The following is a 24,647-nucleotide window of genomic DNA, read 5'->3' as shown; positions in this document are numbered from 1 at the left end:
CACACGGGTCATCCTGGCGTGGAAAAGACCAAGTTGGTGGCCTGGTCCCATGTTTGGTGGCCTGGCCTGGACCAGGACATCGCTCACACGGTGCAGAGCTGCCAAATCTGCTAGGAGCATCAGCGGGCCTCACGTCATGTGGAAATCACCCCCTGGCGATTCCCCCAGACACTCTGGTCTCGCCTGCATGTGGATCTTGGGGGGGGGGGGCCTTCAAGGGCCATTACTTCCTGGTGGTGGTGGGCACCTTTTAGAAGTGGGTGGATGTTCTTCCTGTCACCACTCCATCAGCAGGTGCGACCATTGCAGCGCTACGACAGGTCTTCGCCGCCCAGGGGTTGCCGGATGTCATCGTGTCAATGGTCCTGCTTTAGTCAACATAGAGTACCTGGCCTGGCTGACGAAGAACGGAATCTGCCGGATGATGGTTCCCCTGTACCACCCCATTTCAAACCGCGCAGCCGAGCGGGTGGTGCAAACCATCAAGGACAAGCTCAAGAAGAGCCAGACTGGGGATTTATGGACACAGATTGCCTGGATACTATTCCAGTACCGGACCACACCCCACGATGTCACTGGCTGTGCCCCCTGTGAGCTCCTGCTGGGTCGGATGGTCAAGACACACTTGGACGTCTTGCACCTGGACCTCTGATCCACAGTGCTCCTGAAGCAGCTGAAGCAGAAGCTGGCTGCTGACCGAGGGTGCCGTCCCGGGCCTTTTCCGGAGTTGGGAGCTCCAGTTTTCGCTGCGAACTTTCATCCTGGCCCACCCTGGTCCGTTGGACAGGGGGTGTCTTCTGCCAGCGCCTTATTGGGGCTCGTCCGCATGCCAGACGGGGCCACGTGGCACAGACACGCCGACCATGTTAGGTCTCGCCACGGGACCTGGCTAGCACCCTCGAATGCCACTTCAGAGTTCCAGCCTGCAGGAGGACTGGCGGCAACACCAGTCGCTTCCAGTGGAGCACCGCCCACCTTGCAGGCGGCAAGCATTGCCAGTGGTGCGGCGCCCGTTAGCCCGGTGTCAAGTCCGGCACCACTCACAAGGCCGACCACTCTGATGGTGTGATGTCGGCAATGTAGTCTTCGTTTTTGGGCTCGCCCGTGGTCGCGATGCCATCATCTGCACTCAAAAGCTCGTCGACCATTGACTCGTCAGTGGTTTCCGGAAATTCTGACAGCTCGCTCCAAACTTAACACCGGCAATGGCTTCGTCGCACTCATGAAAATTTACAGTTGTCACCGGGCACGCGGAAGCCGGCATGTCTGAAGCAATTTCAGATGAACCACTTGTACACGGCCCTGCGTATGCATCGGGTGCCATGGGCACCGGGTCGTGAGATTGTCTGCTTTAGCCCTAATCTCTTTCTTATTCTTCAAGATAATGCTGAGAGTGCTCCTTGGAATCTTGCACACTGTGGGGTCATCCGACTTCTCACCCCGTTCGACCCGATTTATTATTTCAAGCTTCACGGCGAAAAGCAAATTCTGCCGCTTCACGGCAACACTGCGGGAGAAGGCCCCTGAGAAGGCCCATAAGGTGCAAACACAATGAACCAGAAAAGCAGCGAGACAACTTGCACTTGCACCATCTTGCACGACGAGGGCACAAGAGCCTCTGATTGGCTGTCTGAGCAAGCGCTGAGGGTGGGCCAGGATCATTTTTTGTGGGGGTGGTGTCGATGGCTCGCCGATGCAGCGTGGTCACGGTAGGGAGAGCTGTTGGATAGAGCCGCGCCGCCGTGACGGAAAGCCAAATTCTGGGGCACTTTTTCGCCGCTTGTCGTTCAATATATTGGGAGGCACTGCTATATTTGTTCGAGGTAAGCGTAATTTTTGCTATATATACTCATCATAACTCTACCGTGTTCAGAAATTGTTCGATATACAGAATAATTCGATGTAAACAGGTTCGACATAGTTGGGTTTGACTGTAGTTGTTGATGTTACATTACCTCGAAATGTATTTGAATAAACCAATGTGGAGTTCTCTAGCCCTAGCTTCTTCACATCTTTTGAAAACACCATCAGTCACTTCACCAGAATTTAATCCAGAAATAGTATTAAAATGCCTTTATGCTGTTCTTTAACACTTCTTTAATGCTGCAGAATGCAAAGTTTTGTGACTCCTACTCTACTTCATATGTCTGCACTAAATTAAAATTTTCATTGCTCCAGATCACTCCACTGTAAGATATTGGCACGTGTACTTGTTTATCTTTCTCTGATGACAGTTTTTCACTGGCCAACAAATGTTGAATGTAATCGTTCGCCGCAGGACGCGCCTGCATGTATCGGCAATTTTGCAAATTTTATTGATGGTTCTATCTATTGTCTATTGTCGCCAAACATTGTGTAATATGACTGTATGTGTGACCTGAACTGTGTAGCACTTTCTGAAAGGCACAGGCCCCAGCGATTGCACTGGAACCTTCAACAAGTCATGTATAAAAGCCGACATGTTTGACATGCTGATCAAATTTTAGACGATCGCCAGCTCTTTGACTGCTCACTGCTATTGTGTGTTTCTCAAAATAAACAGTTGGAAGTTAGCTCTTTCTGTTATATTTGATGCCCATCCCTGTCCCTTTAGTGCTATTCAGCTTCTAAAATTACTGCCTTGGTACCATTGGCATGAACCGGGTGTGTGTTTTTAAGGAAAAAAATTATTAAAACAAGATACCTTAGCTGTTTCGTTGGATAAGACCTGATTATTGTGAATAATGTCATTTACTCCAGTTGAGTCAGATCCGCATTCTTTCATAAATTTCCAAAAGGTTTTGCATTCATTTTAATACTGTCATTGAGTCGACTGAAGAAGAAGAAAAACAACTTTATTGAAGAATAAAACTCTCAATGGGTGGAGCCCCTAGACAAGGGCCCCACTGGCTTCCGCGTGCCGTCTTGCTTGTCGGATGATGGCCCTTTGGACCTCTTCCTGTGAACTGGACAGCGCCGCCTCCCATTGTGTATGCTCCGTAATTTCTGTTTGTCTTTTGTGGATATGCCGTGCATGCTCATGAGATGTGGTCTAAGGTTGGCGTGGCTCTGCACCATGGGCATGTGTCCGTATATCTTTCAGGATGAATTTTATGGAGAATGTGCAGGGTGTTATATGTATAGGTTTGTAGCTTTCTCCATATAACCTGTTCTTCCTTACTGAGATTCTTATCTGGGGGTGGTAGCTTCATTCTATTTCCTCTGTGATAGTTTAAAATTGCAGAGTAGTTCTGGTCAATCGGGATCTGAAGTACTGATCTTTTGCACTTTGTACTTCCGTGTTATATTCATTTCTTACCTCGACTAACCTGTTGAACTGATAACTACTTTGTGTTCTTTTAAATGTGAGGTATACATGCCTTCTTTTCCTTATTACCATATTTACTCTCATAATGATCGCACTCGTGTAATGATCGCATCCCTGAATTTTGTCGTCAAAATTCGATTTTTTTTATTTCCCATGTAATGATCGCATCCCGAACTTGCCGCAGCGATATGTTTGACGTAGTAGTTCTGCGGAAACCCGCAAGGTGGAGAGAAGTAATGAATAAAGGGAAAGTCAGACATCCACCCGTTCGTAGCAATTGCTACAAAGGAAACCCATACGGGTTCCTCGAAAGAAAAGCCTCATAGTTGAAGAAAAATTCGTCCTGGTCCGGGCGATATGTTGTGTGCCAAGTCTAGCTAACATTGATAGCGCTTACCATCTGTCGTATGCTACGTGAACAACTCTTCAAGACAAACCAAGCGGTCTGCACGCACCAAACATTCTTAAGTAGATGCCTCATTTCATTACTTTCATCACTTTCCGCACTTCCATGACCAAAAAAAAGCTGCAACCAAACTCGCCTTTATTATGTGTAGGCTTTATAATGGTTGTTGTCAACAACAACAAAAAAGGCGCCTTTCGATTCTTCTCATCTGCACTTGTGGGCACGCAACAAATCGCAAGCGGCAACGATAGAAGCCACGTTTACACTGATATGTTAAAAGTGTACCCTATTCATACGCCAATGCTTGTAACACAGCTATGATATTCACCCACCCTTAGTGGAAACGTGCCGTATTAGGATAGTAGTGAAGACAGATGCCGCAGTTTCCACAGCATGCCGGCCATGTGTTTCTATGTCACTGGCAGCTAAGTGCGCCCATCTGTGTCTGTCCCCTCAAAGTGGACATGGCTACATTATTGCCGCAAACTTGCCGATATTAATGTTATTATTCATTACTGATACGGAAGAAACTGTTTCAATGCACGTAATGTACTCATGAGAAGAAGAAAAAATCGAGTTCGGCGCGTTCGGCTTGCTCCACCAGCCGCAATTTTTGTTTTGGTGTCCCGCAGCAAACGCCTGATGAAAAAAATCTTCTTTTTTTCTTTTCGCGGGAAATTTAACCCGCGTAATGATCGCACCCCTGATTTTGCGTCAATTTTTCTGACAGAAAGGTGCGATCATTATGCGAGTAAATACGGTAATCTCAATATCTTAGGCGTCACCCATGACTTGCACTTTTTCTGTCTAACTGAATCAATGCTCAGCACATGCTTTGCCATCAGTTCGATCACTTTTGTTTTGAAAAGTGACCACAGTTATCCACAGTTCTCGTAGAGGCAATCGAAAACGGACAAATGAGCAAATAATTCTTGAGAAATAGCAGAGTAATTACCCTTATGAAAAAAATTTACCTTCCTCGACTGGCGCGGCTTGGGCTGATTGATCACATATTTAATGTTAGCCATGACAGGGAGATGGTCACTGATGCCAGGGATACGTGACAGAATCTACAACATTTGGTGAGTTGCAAAGCAACAGGTCTAAAATGGAATTGTTCCATGTAGGTGCACTCATGTATTGAGTGAAGCCGGATGTGTCAACAATGTTTTTCATTTCCAAATTTTCGCGACAGCCAGTCAGCAATACAGGTTCCAGCAGACCAGTTCAAGTCCGGTAGGTTAAAATTGCCGGCAAGAATTATCTGATCTGATGTTTTACAGACGATCTCGTACAGTCACTGCAACGTAGCCTCATCAGAATTTGGCGGGTGATAAAATGCTCCAGCAATAAATGAGGTGTTATCAGTAAGGGTCATTTTGCTCCAAACTGATTCTATGTCATCATGTCCAATATCAAACAGAGATGACCGTAAAGAAGAATGAACACACACACACAAAAAAAAAACCACCCCACCGCCCATTCATGCCCTATCGTTTCGATAAGCAGTAAAGTGGTTTGGAAACGCCTCATTATCACTGATGGGCAGGATCAGCCACGATTCTGTCTCAAACACAATGTCAGCCTTTATGGATTCGATGAGGCCCCCGAATTCATCTACCTTGTTCGCAATGCTTCTACAGTTTGCAACAACGGCTGTTAGATTGTGTGAGACAGGGGTCGTCTTACGAGCAGGGTGTCTTTTTGTTAGGACTGGAACAACTTTCTCTTTGACTTTGTCCCAGGTGAAGGCCTTACTGTCAACAATCAGCTTGTCAAAACTTAGTTTAACCTTACTGCTTGTTTGTTATTTCCGTTTTAGCCTATTTCCTTAATCTTTTCCGCATATCTTGTGTTTGTGGTGCGTAATCCTGATCCACACTGTATTCAGACCCCTTTAATTTTCTAGCTTTTTTGAGGCTATCCATTTTTTCCTTGTCAGAGGAAAAACTAGCAACAATCGCTGATTTAAAGTTCTTGTTGTATCGACTAACACGACACACTCTTTGCACTGTCTTCAGTTCTATTGCAAGATGGGTTTGGTAGATACGTTTAATCAGTTTTTCCAACTGAACCTATGGTTCTACCTTGTCATCTTTAACACCATAAAAAACAAGATTAGTCCTTTGGCTTCTATTTTCAAGGTCTACACTTTTCGTTTGCACTTCCTTCGCTTCCTTTGTGAGCAGTTTCACTGCATTCCTTTGCTCCTTTACTGCCTCATTAAGAGTTACAATCTGTCCTTCAGCCGTTCCCAATTTGCCATCTATGTTGGCGAGCATAGCTTCATGTTTTGCAAGTTCTCCTACGATGGTATCCGGTTTGTTCATGAGGGCACTTACCAGCCCGTAAACTTTTCAGCGATTCTACTTCTGATTCACTGAGGGCGCCAGGATTGAGCTCCACATCTCCAGAAAGCAACAATAGCAATATCAAAAACAACACTTGGTTAGCAAAAAAACGGAACCTTCTATGGTGAGATTGCTCTCTCAGTTGTTTGCTACAATTACAGGCCACATGTGCAGTTGTGGGAGGAGCCGGCAATGCACAAAGTTGCCTACATACTTGAAAGGGATAGTATTCACAAACCTGCAGTACCAACGTAGGCATGAGCTTTATGTCAGCCAGTGTGCCGGCTCCAAATCCCACGAAGGCATGTAGTTGTGCACTTAACTAAGGTTCGCCATGGTCACGTGGTCTCTGACGCTTGATGGTCTCTGGCATGTCAGTCGCGATGCAGCTTGTATCGTTGAGGCGCTTCTTGACGGTGATGGCTGGCAGTGCATCCAGGCAGTTCCCTGTAGGCAGATGGCATGATGAAGGTGTTGGAAGCGCCTTTAGAAGAAACGGGACCACCGCCCCTTGACCGATCGTAGCGAAATCCAGTGTGGCTCGAAATGCAGCAACAACCTGCAGTACCAAAATAGGCATGAGCTTCATGTCGGCCAGCGTGCCGGCTCGAAATCCCACGAAGGCATGTAGGCATGTGCGTGTTAGGTTGGCCATGGTCATGTGGTGTCTGACGCTTATTGGTTTCTGGCATATCAGTCGCGATGCAGCTCGTATCGTTGAGGTGCTTCTTCGCCGTCACATGGCCGCTACCTGTCCCCACAACACCGACCATACACTGGCCCAGTCTGCAGTCCACATCCAGAAAACTAAATGCAGCATCAGATGGAGGTGTGGCTGCTGTTCGTCGAACTGAAGAACATCCTCTGCCACCACCGAAGATGCCAAGAAGCCTGTTTTGATGACATATCATAAAGACGCCGCCATCCCAATGAAGCCTTGAAGCAAAGAGTGTGCCAACAAAAGAATACCTGACGACGTGATGTTCCAGCCGCAGGTCAACACAACACAGCCATTATCCGACACCAAGACCAACTGCAACTCAAGACAAAGAACCATCGACCTCGACGTGTTTCTCGACAGCCATGCAATCACCACCTTAGTGGACACAGGAGCCGACTACTCCGTTATGAGTGGACCCATTGCCACCCAGTTGGAGGAAGTTAAGACTGCATGGGAAGGCCCTCAAATCTGGACACCTGGATGACACCTAATAATACCGACTGAAATCTGCACGGTAAGAATTACTGTTCATGACTGAACCTACCCTGCCACCTTCGTTATCTGCCAACAATGTTCGCGAGATGTAATTCTCGGCATGGACTTCCTGAACCAGCATAACACATCATTGACCTGAAGTACAATCAGTGCATTTTACCAGTGCTGACATATGGGGCAGAGACTTGGAGACTGACAAAGAAGCTAGAGAACAAGTTAAGGACCGCGCAAAGAGCGATGGAACGAAGATTGCTAAGCATAATGTTAAGAGACAGAAAAAGAGTGGTTTGGATCAGAGAGCAAACGGGTATAGACAATTTTCTAATTGACATCAAGAGAAAAAAATGGAGCTGGGCAGGTCATGTAATGTGCCGGTTAGATTACCGTTGCACCATTAGGGTTACAGAATGGGTACCAAGAGAAGGGAAATGCAATCGAGGATGACAGAAGACTAGTTGGAGCGATGAAATTAGGAAATTCGTGGGCGCTAGTTGGAATCGGTTGGCACAGGACAGGGGTAATTGGAAATCACAGGGAGAGGCCTTTGCCCTGCAGTGGACATAAAACAAGCTGGTGATGATGATGATGATGATGATGATGATGATGACCTGAAATTGGAAGTCGATAATGCTATCTGAAAATCATGCAATAGTGCCGGAGAGCTCTCATAGTCACCATGCCTTGTGTGTGCTCGAAGATCAGCTGAGCATCCCACCTCACTCCAGCAGTCATTTCCATTAGCACCGAAACACCTGTAGATGTAGAAGGCGTCATCGAGGGTGACCAACGTCTACTGCTCTATAGTGAAATTTGTGTCGCAAGAGAGATCACTCGACTGCACGGAGAAAAAGTGAAGGTGATGCTGAGAAACTTCAGCCAGGATTTCAAGCATGTTAACAAGGGCATGACGACCACATTCCTCAAGGAAATTGTAAAAACCAGCAATGCGTTTGTCTTCTTGGATTCTGCCACATTTACCTTGATGACTATAGTTCCTGAACCAGTCTACGACATAAATCCAAGCCTCCCCATGAGTAAGCAATTCCCCAATGATACAAAGACAACTTTTATATGTCATAGAAGATTCGGCAAACACGAGTTACAACGCATGGCATAATAACCAAAGAATCTGCTTGACCACTCCACCAGAGCCCTTACCGGGTGTTGACGTGAGAACGAGACGCTATAAGGCAACGAGTCAATGAAATGTTGTGCGAAGACATCATACAGCCGTTGAAAAGCCCGTGGGCATTTCCTGTAGTCTTATTGAAGAAGAAGGATGGAACTCTGTGTTCTGCGTCGATTATCGCGGCTTGAACAAAATAACGAAGGAGGATGTATACCCCCTCCCGCGGATAGATGATGTGTTAGACTGACTCTGCAATGCTAAGTAGTTTTCGTCAGTGGATCTCAAGACTAATTATTGGCAAATTGAAGTCCACGAAAGGAATCAAGAGAAGACAGTTTTTATCATGCCAGACGGCCTCTTCAAGTTCAAGGTTATGCCATTCGGACTTTGCTCTGCACCTGCAGTGTTCCAGCGTGTGATGAACACAGTCTTAGCAGGACTGCAATGGCAGACCTGTCTCGTCTACTTGAATGACATTGCAGTCTTTGCGATGAATTTCGAAGATCACCTGAGGTGGCTTCAGACACTACTTCATCATCATCATCATCATCAGCCTGATTACGCCCACTGCAGGGCAAAGGCCTCTCCCATACTTCTCCAACTACCCCGGTCATGTACTAATTGTGGCCATGTTGACCCTCCAAACTTCCTAATCTCATCTGCCCACCTAACTTTCTGTCGCCCCCTGCTACGCTTCCCTTCCCTCGGAATCCAGTCCGTAACCCTTAATGACCATCGGTTATCTTCCCTCCTCATTACATGTCCTGCCCATGCCCATTTCTTTTTCTTGATTTCAACTAAGATGTCATTAACGCGCGTTTGTTCCCTCACCCAATCTGCTCTTTTCTTATCCCTTAACGTTACACCTATCATTTTTCTTTCCATAGCTCGTTGCGTCGTCCTCAATTTAAGTAGAACCCTTTTCGTAAGCCTCCAGGTTTCTGCCCCGTACGTGAGTACTGGTAAGACACAGCTGTTATACACTTTTCTCTTGAGGGATAATGGCAACCTGCTGTTCATGATCTGCGAATGCCTGCCAAACGCACCCCAGCCCATTCTTATTCTTCTGATTATTTCACTCTCATGATCTGGATCAGCAGTCACTACCTGTCCTAAGTAGATGTATTCTCTTACCACTTCCAGTGCCTGGCTACCTATCGTAAGCTGCTGTTCCCTTCCGAGACTGTTAAACATTACTTTAGTTTTCTGCAGATTCATTTTTAGTCCCACCCTTCTGCTCTGCCTCTCCAGATCAGTGAGCATGCATTGCAGTTGGTCCCCTGAGTTACTAAGCAAGGCAATATCATCAGCGAAGCGCAAGTTACTAAGGTATTCTCCATTTACTCTTATCCCCAATTCTTCCCAATCCAGGTCTCTGAATACCTCCTGTAAACACGCTGTGAATAGCATTGGAGAGATCGTATCTCCCTGCCTGACGCCTTTCTTTATTGGGATTTTGTTGCTTTCTTTATGGAGGAGTACAGTGGCTGTGGAGCCGCTATAGATATCTTTCAGTATTTTTACATACGGCTCGTCTACACCCTGATTCCGCAATGCCTCCATGACTGCTGAGGTTTCGACTGAATCAAACGCTTTCTCGTAATCAATGAAAGCTATATATAATGGTTGGTTATATTCCGCACATTTCTCTATCACCTGATTGATAGTGTGAATATGATCTATTGTTGAGTAGCCTTTACGGAATCCTGCCTGGTCCTTTGGTTGACGGAAGTCTAAGGTGTTCCGGATTCTATTTGCAATTACCTTAGTAAATACTTTGTAGGCAACGGACAGTAAGCTGATCGGTCTATAATTTTTCAAGTCTTTGGCGTCGCCTTTCTTATGGATTAGGATTATGTTAGCGTTCTTCCAAGATTCCGGTACGCTCGAGGTCTTGAGGCATTGCGTATAGAGGCTGGCCAGTTTTTCTAGAACAATCTGCCCACCATCCTTCAGCAAATCTGCTGTTACCTGATCCTCCCCAGCTGCCTTCCCCCTTTGCATAGCTCCCAAGGCTTTCTTTACTTCTTCCGGCGTTACTTCTGGGATATCGAATTCCTCTAGATTATTCTCTCTTCCATTATCATCGTGGGTGCCACTCGTACTGTATAAATCTCTATAGAACTCCTCAGCGACTTGAACTATCTCATCCATATTAGTAATGATATTGCCGGCTTTGTCTCTTAGCGCATACATCTGATTCTTGCCAATTCCTAGTTTCTTCTTCACTGCTTTTAGGCTTCCTCCGTTCCTGAGAGCTTGTTCAATTCTATCCATGTTATACTTCCTTATGTCAGCTGTCTTACGCTTGTTGATTAACTTCGAAAGTTCTGCCAGTTCTATTCTAGCTGTAGGGTTAGAGGCTTTCATACATTGGCGTTTCTTGATCAGATCTTTCGTCTCCTGCGATAGCTTACTGGTATCCTGTCTAACGGAGTTACCACCGACTTCTATTGCACACTCCTTAATGATGCCCACAAGATTGTCGTTCATTGCTTCAACACTAAGATCCTCTTCGTGGCTTAAAGCCGAATACCTGTTCTGTAGCTTGATCTGGAATTCCTCTATTTTCCCTCTTAGCGCTAACTCATTGATCGGCTTCTTATGTACCAGTTTCCTCCGTACTTAAAGCGGTCAAGTGATCTGGACTCACCATGAAGCCGGAGAAGTGCCATTTCATTTAGAAAGAACTTCTGTTCCTAGGCCATGCCATCGCAAGTCTGGAGTCCGTCCCAACCCACAGAAGACAGCTGCTCTTGCTAAGTTCTATGGCCCATCGAAAAAAAGGCAGTGCGCAGAATCCTTGGTCTGTGTACCTATTACAGGCACTTTGTAAGAGACTTTTCAAGCATTGTGGAACCATTAACTCGTCTCACGGAAGCCGATATGAACTTTAAATGGAAAACACAGTAAGATTACGCACTTGATGAGCTTAAACGACGGCTGCAGTCAGCGTCGGTGCTTTGACACTTCGACAAAGGCACCGAGACGGAAATCCTCACCAATGCAAGTAGCATAAGCCTTGGTGCCGTGCTAGTTCAAAGGAAGGACGGAGTGGAAAGCGCAATAGCTTACGCTAGCCGGTCACTGTTCAAAGTGGAAGCGAATTATTCTACGACAGAGAAAGACTGCCTTGTGATAATTTGGGCTACTGCAAAATTTTGCCCTTACATATATGGCAGGCACTTCAAAGTGGTAAGCGACTGCCACGCCTTGTGTTGGCTGGCAAACTTAAGGGATCCTTCTGGTCGCCTTGCACGATGGAGTCTCAGACTCCAGGAATTCAACATCACCTTGATGTATAAGTCCGGGAGGAAGTATTCTGACGCCGATTGCCTGTCGTGCCCTCGACTGACCTTCCACTACAAGGCGAACTGGACGACAACACCTTCCTAGGAACAATAACAGCAGACAACTTCGCCGAGCAACAGCGAGCAGACGTGGAGTTTTGAAGCCTTGTGGAGTACTTAGAAGGCAAGACTCACATTGTATGTAGGGTATTTTGGCATGGACTATCTTCATTTTCTTTACACAATGACGTCCTCATAAAGAAGAACTTCTCCCCAGTCTGCGCAAGCTACCTTCTCGTTGTGCCAGCAGCGATCTGGCCTGAAATCCTGCACGCCCTGCACGACGATCAGACAGCCGAGCACCTCGGGTTTTTTGTGTGCTAGCAGGAATACAGGAGTACTATTGGCTGTGCCTGTCTACCCACATCGGCCATTACATAAAGACATGCCATGACTGCCAGCGATGCAAGACACCATTGACAAGGTCAGCGGGATTACTACAGCCGATCGAGCTTCCTTGCCGACAGTTTCAGCAAATAGGAATGGATTTGTTGGGACCCTTTCCAACATCAACATACGGAAATAAGTGGATTGTCATGATGATGGACTACCTCACTCGCTTCGCTGAAACGGAAGCTCTGCCGAAAGGCAGTGCAGCTGAAGTAGCCAAATTCTTCATCGAGAACATCCTGCTGCAACATGATGCCCCAGAAGTCCTCATCACTGACAGAGGAACGGCCTTTACAGCAGAGCTCACCCAAGCCATTCTGCAATACAGCCAGACAAGCCACAAGAGGACAACTGCCTACCACTTGCAGACGAATGGTCTTACGCAGCAGCAGAACAAGACCCTTGCCGATATGCTAGCAATGTAAGTCGACATCAAGCACAAGACGTAGGATGCTGTCCTACCTTACTGTCATGAGTCACCGGCAAGACCTGTATGACAATGTGAAAAAGACGAAAACGCCGGTCGACGAAACAGAGAAGGGACCCGCAGGCAAGAAGCGCATGAAGTGCGAGAGAAAAGGAATGAAAAAGGGGACGCAGGCGGAGATGAGCTGGCATTGCTGATGTGGTCGAAAAGCAAGACAGTGGCTTCTCCAGCTGTGCTCTGGAGATGGGAGCCAGCAGCTTCGGGGACCACGGTGGAGAGGGGACGTTCGTGAGTTGGCCAGCGACAACTACAGCTTCTGAGCCTCGACTGCGTCGCCGTGGCTGTGTTCTGTGGCCCCGGTCTAACCCCATACTGCCGTAACCGGTTGCTGTCCCGTGCCACGGGCTAGTCGGCGGCATAACGGCCGACTAGCCCAGACCGCGTCCGGTGCCACGTGGGTCTCTGCAGAATACTACAACCTCATCACTCTCATTGGAGGTCAACGCCCACGCTGCGTTGGAACCACACAGGCCAGTGTCCTTGGCCACACTGGGCCGGAGTCCGACATGACTGGTGACGGTCAGAACATTCGTTTGCTCGTGATGTAGTGTTGGTTAGTCGACCAGAGGAACAATATGTAGTTGACGGCTTGTTTGTTTTTTATGTGTATAGCTAGTTTTTGGAGTGTCTCGTGTGTGTAATAGTGTTTATAGTGTGTCAGGGTAGTTCACTGTTTGTTTTTTTTCTTTTGTTATTTTTTTCTTCGACATACATGTTCTTTAACATATCTGAATTATGTCTGTCCATTTCTGGAGCGCTAAAATTATTGACACTTACGCAACCTTCGCTTATAACACGGCAATGCAAGAAACAGCGCAGGTCATGTCGTTTAAGTTGGTTTATGGAGGAACCTGATGACGACTCTAGACACCATGCTGCTGCACGTCACCGACAAAGAGAATCTATACGTTGCCGTGTATCTCCAGCGCACCGAAGAAGCCTGACAGCTTGACTGCCTATGCATCAAGAACCAGCAGAGGACTGAGAGCTGGCACTAAAATCTTCGACGCCCCTGTGTGGAATACCAGCCCAGTGACTGTGTTTGGATCTGGACTCAATACGTCAACGCGGACTTAACAAGAAACAAGAAAGAGGATTTAACAAGAAAGTGTTACGACGCTATTTTGGACCTTACAAGATCATCCGATGTATCGGCGCACTGGACTATGAGGTTGTGCCAGAAGGCATTCCACATTCACAGCGACCTGAAGTCGTCCATGTGGTGCGTCTTAAGCCTTTATACTCCCGCTGATGAACTTAGTAACTTCGTTTCTTTGTTGCTTTGTTGTTCTTTCTTTATTATGCGTGGTTTTGTTCTCACTTTCGTATTTGTTTGGAGCATGGGGTCGAGGCTTTTTAAGAGGAGGCATTGAAACATGTACTTATTCATCCTTTTCTCGGGGCCTGCATTTCACCCACTAACAACATAATGTTATCGCTCAGTGCAAGACATGCCTACATGATTGGAACTTACTGGAATGTTATTGATGGTTCTATCCATTGTCGTCACCGAAGCTTGTGTAATCTGATTCTATGCATGACGCGAGTTGTGTAGTACTTTCTGGAAGACAAGCGGGCACCAGCGATTGTTCTGGAACCTTCAATGACTCGTGTATAAAGGCCGACGCGCTTGACCGGCAGATCAGATTACGACAATCAATGACTGTGTTCGCTGCTATCGTGCTTTGAGTGTAGCTTGCTTTGATGGGCACGGGTTCACCTAATAAATAGTTCAATTATTCATAGTTTTGCTGCTGTTTTCTTCCCCGTCACTACAACATGACAATATCAGCCTTCAAAGTTCTACAGTTAGTGAACTGGTATCAATTTATGTGAAAGGGTTGATGCAGTAAGTTGTCTTGTGTTTTTTGTTTTACACTTAGTAACTGCTTAAACATCACATTGGAATGTAGTGCTCCACATTTCATTGCTCTACATTCTACATTCCATCACATTGGAATGTAGAATCTGGCGCAAGGTGCAAAGAAGGACCAAACAACGAAATCATGCCTGTTGCCTGCTCTCACAGTAACTTGTAGGCAATCAATGTATGTTTGTTGTGCTTGTACAACTTGCACCAACCTTTACTGAAATAGGTTTGCATTCTATTTAATTAGGCATTCTTTCTTGCCACAGGGCAGCCTAGTTACTTTCAGAACAAACATGTAGCCCCTTTGAGTGCATCTTTGTGACTAATGCGCGATATCTTTTGTGATAACCTACCTTGTAAGTTTATCCTATTTTCATTTGGTCACTACACAAGTAGACCTTCTGCAAAATCTGCTGCCATCTGTTGGCTGTCTGCTGTGTTCAAGGGTAGCTGCCAAAAAGAGGCCAGCAGAATTATTGTCTCTTCTGCACTAACTCAGCATTTAAATTGAGCTGTTATGCTGTAAAGTTCACCTGCAGAAAGAATGCTCCACTTGAAAGGAGCAGGGACATCATCACATAAACACATGTCCCTTATATCTCAAGAGCGGTGGTAACCACAGTGCCAGGCACGTGGTTCTAAACATGTCAAGATGTCACTTGTTTGTTTATTTATTTATTTTACATACTTTCAAGGCCCGTAGGCACTGCAGAAAGGAGTGGTACATACACAGAAATAGAATGCAGAACAATGAATAAAAGATTTGTTAGATGGCATGGAGAACAGAAGTCTTGAACCTCGATGTGTCTGTAATAGTGGCGACCAATGTGGGTCCAGTCATTGCACGTACCAGGAAAAATTGAGTAATACTATGCATTCGTATAACAAGATAGCGCGAAAACTTTATGAAGGTGATCGCTACCGGGTTGGGGTAAATCTTGTAGAAAAGGCAGAGGCGACTCTATGCACTACGTACTGAAAGATCCGGTGTGTTAAGGGTTTGCTTCATGAGTGTTACGCTAGCGTGACGATAGTGATTAGATAGAATAAAGCGGGACGTACGATTCTGAATGGGTTTGAGGGAGAGGGTTAGTGATGCTTGAGGGGGATCCCAGATGGCCGAGGCATATACTAATTTTGAGCGAACAAGTGTTTTGTAAAGCGTCAGCTTTAAAGAAGCAGGAATGATGTAAAAGTTTCTGTGCAGATAGCCTAGCGTGCGACTAGCATTGGAGGTTATACATTGGAGGTTTATATGCTTGTGCCATGATAGATTGTGAGTGATATAAAGGCTGAGATACTTGTAGAAATTGACTTGACAGAGAGGGGCACTATTCAGAAAATACATGCTTGTGTCAGTATTGTTAGTGCAGCATGAAATGTGCATGTATTTACATTTATTCACGTTTAATTTCATGTTCCGTGCCTTGCACCCTATGGATAAATTGTTAAGGTCTTCTTGTAATTTAATGGAATCGATGGGGTCATTAATCTTAGGATAAATTACGCAGTCATCAGCAAATAAGTTAATTGAAGATGATTTCACGCAGTCAGGGCGGTCGTTAATATAAATTACGAAGAGCAAAGGCCCGAGGACGGATCCCTACGGAACCCCTGATGTAACCAATGAAAAAGCAGAGGAAACGTTATTAGCAGTCATGTACTGGGTTCAATTAGAAAGAAAGTCTTTAATTCAAGCTAATACTATAGGATCAACGTTAAGCTGGTCAAGTTTGAGGTTTAGTATATCATGCCTTATGGTATCAAAAGCCTTAGCATACTCCAAGAATATATAGTCAACGTCAAATTTATTGTCAGTTGCAGCAAAAAGATCATTAGTAAAGCAAGATAGTTGGGTTTCATGCGAGATCATTTTTTCGAAGCCATGTTGACAGGAATATGCTTGCCGAATATGTACACTTGCACAGCCATGTCACTTTTCACATGCACAAACTTTTAGTTAAAAAGCACACATGCACCGTCACTTGTGCATAGCAGAGAGGCATCATGGAACACGAGGTCACGGAGCCCTTCCACGTCTATGCGATGCATCACCCAGGACTGTGTCGGAAGGTACAGAGTTGATGCTGTGCAGAACATTTCTTCGAATGATGACAAAGTGCAGAGGTCACTTGCCCCGATGACATCGCTGCGCTCGTTGACTTCGCGTCGGCGTTCTGAGCTGCTGGTGTTTCTGGCAGGGTTTGAACCCCGGTACCTCCACTGCTGGTTCCGCATGTAGAAGCAGAGGAAGCTGTATGACAAGTCTACCGCCTTGACTGCTTGCGAGGACTTTTGATCTTCTTTGACGGGTAACTCGGCGCTCCTTCAGAGATAGTTGGCAGAGCATCTTTGGTAAGTCCTGCTCTCCTGTTGCCCGACATCAGAATGCAGCCATCAATAGCTGCGGACCATGTTTTTGATATAAAGTGAGGAGCGAAATGTTTTTCACAAACACAGTCTCTGCATTGCAGTACCCGGTCTTTGCAAGGGATCGCATGTCTCCCTGCGCCAAGCCTGGCTTGGTCATGCGGCGGTGTAAAAAGTGATAACTTCTCTTTCATCATCATCATCATCATCATCAGCCTGTTTTATGTCCACTGCAGGACAAAGGCCTTTCCTTCCATCTCCAATTACCCCTGTCCTGCGCCAACCGATTCCAACTAGCACCCGCGAATTTCTTAATTTCATTGCTCCACCTAGTCTTCTGCCGTCCTTGACTGCGTTTCCCTTCTCTTGGTGCCCATTCTGTAACCCTAATGGTCCAATGGTTATCTAACCGGCGCATTGCATGACCTGCCCAGCTCCATTTTTTTTCTGTTGATGTCAATTAGAATACTGCCTGTACTCGTTTGCTCTCTGATCCAAACCACTCTTTTTCTGTCTCTTAACATTATGCCTAGAAATCTTCGTTCCATCGCTCTTTGCGTGGTCTTTAACTTGTTCTCAAGTTTCTTTGTCAGTCTCCAAGTCTCTGCCCCATATGTCAGCTATGGTAAAATGCACTGATTCTGCACCTTCCTTTTCAATGATAATGGTAAGCTTCCAGTCAGGTGCTGACAATATCTGCCATATGCGATCCAACCCATTTTTATTCTTCTATGAATTTCCTTCTCATAGTCAGGGTTCCCTGTGATTAATTGACATAGGTAAACATACTCCTTAACACTCTAGAGGCTGACTGGCGATCCGGAACTCTAGTTCCTTTGCCTGGCTATTATCATTATCTTTGTCTTCTGCGTATTAATCTTCAACCCCACTCTTAAACTCTCTCTGTTAAGGTCCTCAATCATTTGTTGTAACTCGTCTGCATTGTTGCTGAATAGAACAATGTCATCGGCAAACCGAAGGTTACTGAGATATTCGCCATTGATCCTTACTCCTAAGCTTCCCAAGTTTAATAGCTTGAATATTTCTTTCAGGCACGCAGTGAATAGCATTGGAGAGATTGTCTCCCTGTCTGACCCCATTCTTTATAGGTATCTTCCTGCTTTTCTTGTGTAGAATTAAGGTAGCTGTAGAACCTCTTTAGATATTTTCCAAGGTATTTACGTAAGCATTCTGTACTCCTTGATTATGTAATGCCTGTATGACTGCTGATATCTCTACTGAATCAAATGCCTTTTCATAATCTATGAAAGCCTATAGAGAGGCTTATTGTAATCTGTGGATTTCTCGATAACCTCATTAATGACATGGATGTGATCCATTATAGAGTATCCCTTCCTGAAGCCAGCCTATTCCTTTGTTTGACTAAAGACCAGTGTTGCCGTTATTCTGTTGGAGATTATTTTGGTAAATATTTTATATAATACTGGGAGTAAGCTAATGGGCCTATAATTTTTCAATTCTTTAACGTCTCCCTTTTTGTAGATTGTTATAATGTTTGCATTCTTCCAGTTTTCTGGGACCCTTGCAGTCGATAGACACTTCGTAGAAAGAGCCGCCAGTTTTCCAAGCAGTATGTCTCCTCCGTCTTTGATTAAATCCACTGTTATTCCATCTTCTCCTGCCGCTTTTCCTCGTTTCATGTCTTGCAAGGCCCTTCTGACCTCATCGCTAGTTATAGGAGGAGTTTCTGTATCCTGTTCATTACCGTTTCTAATGGAGGTATCCTGACTCCTCTGGGTATTGTACAGGTCAGCATAGAACTCTTCCGCTTCTTTTACTATATCTTTGAGATTGCTGATGATATTACCCTGCTTATCTTTCAGTGCATACATCTTGGTTTGTCGTAGGCCAAGTTTCTTTCTCACTTTTTTTACAGGACTTATCACCCGTGTTGCAGTGCAGTACAAAGGCACTTTCCCATCGTGTATCGCACCAGTACATTAAAAAATGAAGCAGATCGAAGTGCTAACACACGTGTGCACAATCACGAGAGCAGGCGCAGCGAGCGAGACCGGCATGGATGGAGGGGCTTTAGGCGGGCGCTAAGGTCCCTGAATAAAACTTAAAGGTAGCAACATGCTTTTATCTTGCCGCCGCCACTGCTGCGAAGAGGCAGGAGAGAAGGTCTGCGTCTCCGAATCAGTTGAGTGCTGTCACGTGGTATTTTTCGCGCCCTTTTCTACATTTTTTCTTCTTTTCCGTGTCTCGGCATACTTACCACCATGACAGTTGGCTGTCGAGTTTCTGGAGCAAGGCTTTCGCAAGAGATTTCGGATATTTTGGCTAAGTTTCGTGGCTAACCGCGTCACTTAAGAACTCAGTTTTTGTTTTGTTTTATGCTAGGGATTGATCTTAAGAGTACTAGAGGGGAAGATGTGTACAAACGGAGCTTTTTTCTTTGTTGAGGGGTACGGAGCTCAGGCATGGGTAAGCTTATGCGCATGTGCTATTCTCGGTGCTCGTTCAGATTTGTTTTCCTGATCGCGCTATTGTAAACAGGTGTATGAAGCTAGGGAGTGTGTAGGCTGTGCTCCGTCATATATTGTTCTAGAAACGCAACGCGCGCTATTGTTGTAGTACTGAGAGTGCGTAACTTTGTCAGTCCCTTCTTTTGTTAGGCACTATGTGTAACTTTCATCCTTGCTTACGCTTTCTTCACAAATGAAGCTCAGGTTCCACTGTGATGTTTGCGCTTGAAAGCCAATGGCACCAGTTTGTCATATAAACATAGGAACAGTTTCACTGCATAAAGAGATGCCAGCGTCACGACGAAACAATAATAGCCAAGATGCTCCGCGCTGAATGTGCATGTTTCTACATGACGCTCCTGTTATTAAGGCAAATATGTCACGCGCCTTGCGTTCGGTCATCATGGTACTAAGATTAGTAAATTATGAAGGTGCGCAAGCTGCATACACGGCAGTCAATTAGGTACACGCAAGTACACACGTATTAGCAGCGCAAACGCATCCGACTTGTTGAATCGGCAGCTACACACATGCAAGCGCATCGCCTTTGGCATGTACTGGCGAAACCTTCATTGCAGCCCTTTCACGACGGGCAAGTGTCTAAATTTAGAAAGCCAAATCTGATCATTGCAATAAAAATAACTCGTGAAGCGGGTTGATCTGTGCAACCCGCGACAGTGTTCTTGCCTACGAGTACAATGTATGGCAGTGGACAACATAACACTCAAACAAAGCCTTGGCGTGTATATAAACATCGTGTACATTGTGTATACATTATTGGTGAGACAAAGAATTCTGATCTTTGTGCTAGTACTCGAGACTAAAAGGAATTTGTCCACCAAACTAGCCTCAAAAGCCTTCTCACTGGAAGCAGGCAGCCAACCCGAAGCCACAAAACAAGTGCATAGTTAATGCTGGAAAAGCACCAAAAACAGCTGCTTCCGCCAGTTTCATTGCATTCCATTATCACTGCTAGCACAGGACACAATAATCAAGCCTTAACTGTGTTAAAAATTCATGGGCAAACACCCAACAGCAATTTTTAATGCCTCTCCTCATATAACTCTAAAGGCGGCTTCCGAGTGAACGGCCAAACATGGCCAAACTGCGAAGGTGCGCTACGAGAGAAAGAGCGAGCTGTGAGAAGGCCAGCAGAAGGAGAGGCCGGGCGAGGAGGAATGTCGCTACCTTCAAGTTCTATTCAGGGATCTTAGGTCTCCTAACCATAATTTATTTCGCCTCTCTGCACGAAGCGTCGCCTCCGTGCCGTTCTCTCACCTAACCTATTCTTACACCGTGGTGCATACCTAACCTATTCTTACACTGTGGTACGTACTATTTTCTTTCTTGTTCTACATGCACAGGCACAAAATTGGCAAAATATCATGTGCAGATGCTCGATTCTCGAGTTGAGACACCCGGACGACAGCCGCCAGCAATAGTGATGTTTAAACATGGTGACCATGATGGGTGCTTCCTGCTCATACAGCTGTTGCCGATTGCAGCACACAAAAGCATGGCTTTCGAGATTCGCTTTCGGTAACGTGAAGAAGCTGCCGGTAGGGATGCAAATTCGTTGTCGCCCTCGAACCCAATCCAATTATAATAGTAACTGCACAGAAGCACATTTTAAAAAAATGCATAGGCATTTCTATGCTTACCTAATAAATAAAAATGTCCCTCCGACCATCCCGTAAGACGATCACTTTCAAGGAAAAGCCCGCAGCAGCGAGCGACTGTACCTTCACCCTGCCTGTCACTTCAACGCGAACGAAGTGGCGAGAACAGCGCTTCACAAAGCTCTCGGCACAAGCCACACCCTGCCCCTTTCGCAGATTGCTTTCAAGATGTGGGCCCGCGCACCTCTCCAGCGCACAGCGGCCGAAACGCAGCACGCGGAGTTATTAGCAGTCTGCACTCTCCGTCCGCATCGCAGATCATTTTCAAGATACGGTCCACGCGGCCATGCCATATACGCAGGTGCCGCCGGTGCACATTTGATCACGGTTCATAATGGGGCAAAGTTCTGACTGATGTTGCAGAAATCGCAGGACGTGGTAGTGCTGAACTTAGCGTCACAAGTTGGCGGCTGGACGTAATTATATTTATTCAATTGCGTTTTTTACTAGTTGTAACAACGTGTCATTATTTCAAAATATTGGCGCCGCCTCCAGGACACCAAAGTGGCAACGGGGACAACAAAGCTAGAACCCGGACTGGTTCGTGGGTTTGTTTGTTTGCGGTCGTGGTGTTGTCGTGGTGTTCAACGGTGTTTGTTGTGGTGCATCATGTTTATGTTATCGAGACATCGACGTCTATGTTGTTACATCCACAGAGTTCCTGGATAGCGACATTGTTGCCGCTGTCGCACCTTGCCCATCTTCAGGTGAAAGGGATGACAATAGCGACAATGTGGAACTGGACGACGGCCCTTCATTATCTGACACAGTGCGTGCTTTGAGTGTCATGCGAGCTTTCGCAGAGAAGCAGGGCCTCGTGGACAAACTTACTCGTGGCCTTACCAAATTCGAAGATGTCGCGGCAAGGTCACCGTGGCGGCGAGTGAAGATCGCCAATTTTTTGCTGCCTACCCACAAATAAAGCCCGTCTGCCTGTGTGTTTGAGAGCATCCTGACGTAGTTCTTTTCTGGCCGGTAAATAGCTTCTAAACTGGCATTGGCGGTTAATTCGTACATCGTTTAGTGCGTACCTAAACGTCGTTGCCGGCGTAGTACGTATTAACAAGGTTTGACTGTATACCACATGAAACATGCACGTGTTCCAACAAATGCTCTCATTATTAACAGGCGCTCACACATGTTAACGTCCACAGAAACGCAGCAACATAAAGCTCGATAAGCATGAGAGTGAAATATTCTTGCATCAGTAAGTACACAGGTTTACACAGGTTCAAGAGGGGGGAATCTTGGGCCAGTTGGTCCGGCATGTTTAAAGAGGAAAAGAACCATGACTTCAGATGGGACGCAAGACGAAGGAGTCGACAGGACGAGTGGTAACTAGCAACTGAGGTTTATTACCATTAAACACATAGCAGCGAAATGTTGCATCTGCGCGGTGTGCCTTGACGTACTGAAGACCAGTTGTTCAATATGTCACATTCTTCAGTATGTCACAGTATGCCACATTTCCCACTGTGTGTCTGTTAAGGTCTTTTTCATGTTGAAACAAAGGTGTGCGCTGAAAAAAATAAACCGTTTTGATGTATGGAGGGATTTTGCTATGTCGTATCAAAATTTATTTGAAACTGAAAAATTGTTGGACCTCCCTGTGACTGTCATTTGCCTGAACACACTCATATGATGCTTATATACTATAAAAAGGACAAAAAACACAAAAGTGTTTACAGTATAAAACAACATTTTATAGCTGTGTATTTGTGGTCCAACCTACAAAGCCCCTTTTTACCCCATATTTTGGTCACTCAATACTTTCTATGAGCTACATGCTTCACTGAGCCTTTGTGTGAGCTGAACTCTTGAACAATTTTCTTTGGGAGCCAGAGGATCGTAAAGCTTTTGATGTTTCTTTCTGCCCATGCAAAGGGTTTGGAGAAATAATAAATGGTCATGTTTTCACAAATACGTCTGATGCATATTGCTGAAAGCTGGGTGCACCAGTTTTATCTACTTCCTTACTGCATGTAAAGTAGTTCACTTATTAGTATGTATAGCTATTGGAATGCCTATTTTTTTCTGATCTTTTATGTTCCATAGTGCATGAACATATATGTTTGAGTGGTTTTTTGCCTGTTTTCTCCTGACAACACCTTGTGCATTTGTCAGTGCCAAGTGTTTTCTTATGCTCCTGTCCCCCCATCAAATGCTGGCCCGTATGTGCCTTAGGGTGAATTAATTAAAAGATAAAATAGTGGATTCAATCACATGCAGACTGCACTTGAGCAACGCTGATCGCTGTGCCGACTTTTGCAGTATTAGCATGCTGAACTACTTTTGTTAGACACACAAGGCAGGAGAATTTTTTCTCAGATTCTTAATGGAAAGCAGATGTCCTCTGTTTTGAGAAAACCACTGAAAGCCATTGAACCTTAGCAGCTCTTAGACATGTCTGAGCCCAAGAAGTGAACAAATGAAAACCAGTGTCTTCATCTTTTTGTTTTTGACCCATTGTCGTTGCAGGTTCCCATCCACAAAGTTTCCAATTTTGTGTTGGCTTTTGGGCACTGCCTGTCTAAGCTGGGCGGCAAGCGATACCTGGCTGCTGTTCATGAGGCCATCAAGGTACGTGTGAGCATGTCCGAGAAAAAAAGAATGCGCTTTTGCTTTCCAGAAGCCAAGCTTTGGGTGTGTCCCAGACTTTAAATCTTGCAGATGCCCAGTGAAACATAACTGGATGGCAGTTAAGGGCAAATGAGAGGGACTATAATGTAAAGCTATTTCATTTTAATTTTTTTTCAACCTCTTGACATCAAATTTATGTACCCACCAATACAAGCGTGGGCGGAAAAACCTGCAACGTTTTCTGAACAGTCCAATGAAACGCTCTCCTCATATGCAGAAGGTCCATTTGGTTTTGAAGCAAATAGCATTGCCCGCTCTGATGTGTTTTCCTTCCCAGCTGGCAAGAGGTGTGCAGGAGTTGAGAAGGTTTTAGTAAGGCCAAGCAAGTGGATCACCGGCAGAGGGGATTGTGCCCCTGAGTAGTTCAGGCAGCACTAAGTTACACCAGTGTCGCACAGCAGAGGCAGAAGTTAGCAGAGTGGTGTGCCTGATCGGTCCGCTTCTCCTTGCTATGCTTGCGTGGCTCCTCCATGGCAGCATGCAATGGGGCACTGAAATAGCCACCTAAATGGATCCCCATCAAAGAAAAATTGTCAGAGCTTGAGAACATTATACTGCCAAGAGAGGCGTAACTGGAGTAGGTGAGAAAGTTCAGTGCTTAACGCTGTGAAACGGAATGTAAGAAACTATCCTTGACTGTTGCACTAACATTTACTTCAAAAAACATTTTGTTAGTCACTCTTTTAGTGCAGCATGCATGATTAGCCGTAGTTCCAGTTGGACAGTTAGTATATAAGACTAGGGAATAAATATATTCACATGGTTCATTACTACATAAAAACATTTGTCTTTATTTGTCCAGAACATTACACAAGAAATTCATGCTTTTGTCATAAAAAAATCATGAGGCCTTCAAAGGCCTCTCACTAGGCCACATTGCAAATTTTGGGTATACACTAGAAGTTGTGACCCGCTGTCTAGGGAGTGTTTTACCGAAATAATTTTTCAAATTGGTTCAATATT

The 24,647-nt window shown here is 45.4% G+C and overlaps 1 protein-coding gene across 1 annotated transcript in view; it reads left to right on the top strand.

Annotated features, from left to right (window-relative positions):
- The window catches only part of LOC126516650 (DNA (cytosine-5)-methyltransferase 3C-like), a 362,078-nt gene that overhangs the window by 32,672 nt on the left and 304,759 nt on the right, over positions 1-24,647 (top strand). The window contains exon 3 of the mRNA XM_072285857.1: positions 23,523-23,624. Coding sequence (XP_072141958.1) covers positions 23,523-23,624 — 102 coding nt within the window. The remainder of the gene's footprint in view (positions 1-23,522; positions 23,625-24,647) is intronic.

This window comes from Dermacentor andersoni, chromosome 1 (assembly GCF_023375885.2).
Source record: "Dermacentor andersoni chromosome 1, qqDerAnde1_hic_scaffold, whole genome shotgun sequence".
NCBI lineage: Eukaryota > Metazoa > Arthropoda > Arachnida > Ixodida > Ixodidae > Dermacentor > Dermacentor andersoni.
This window is presented reverse-complemented; position numbering and strand designations above follow the sequence as displayed.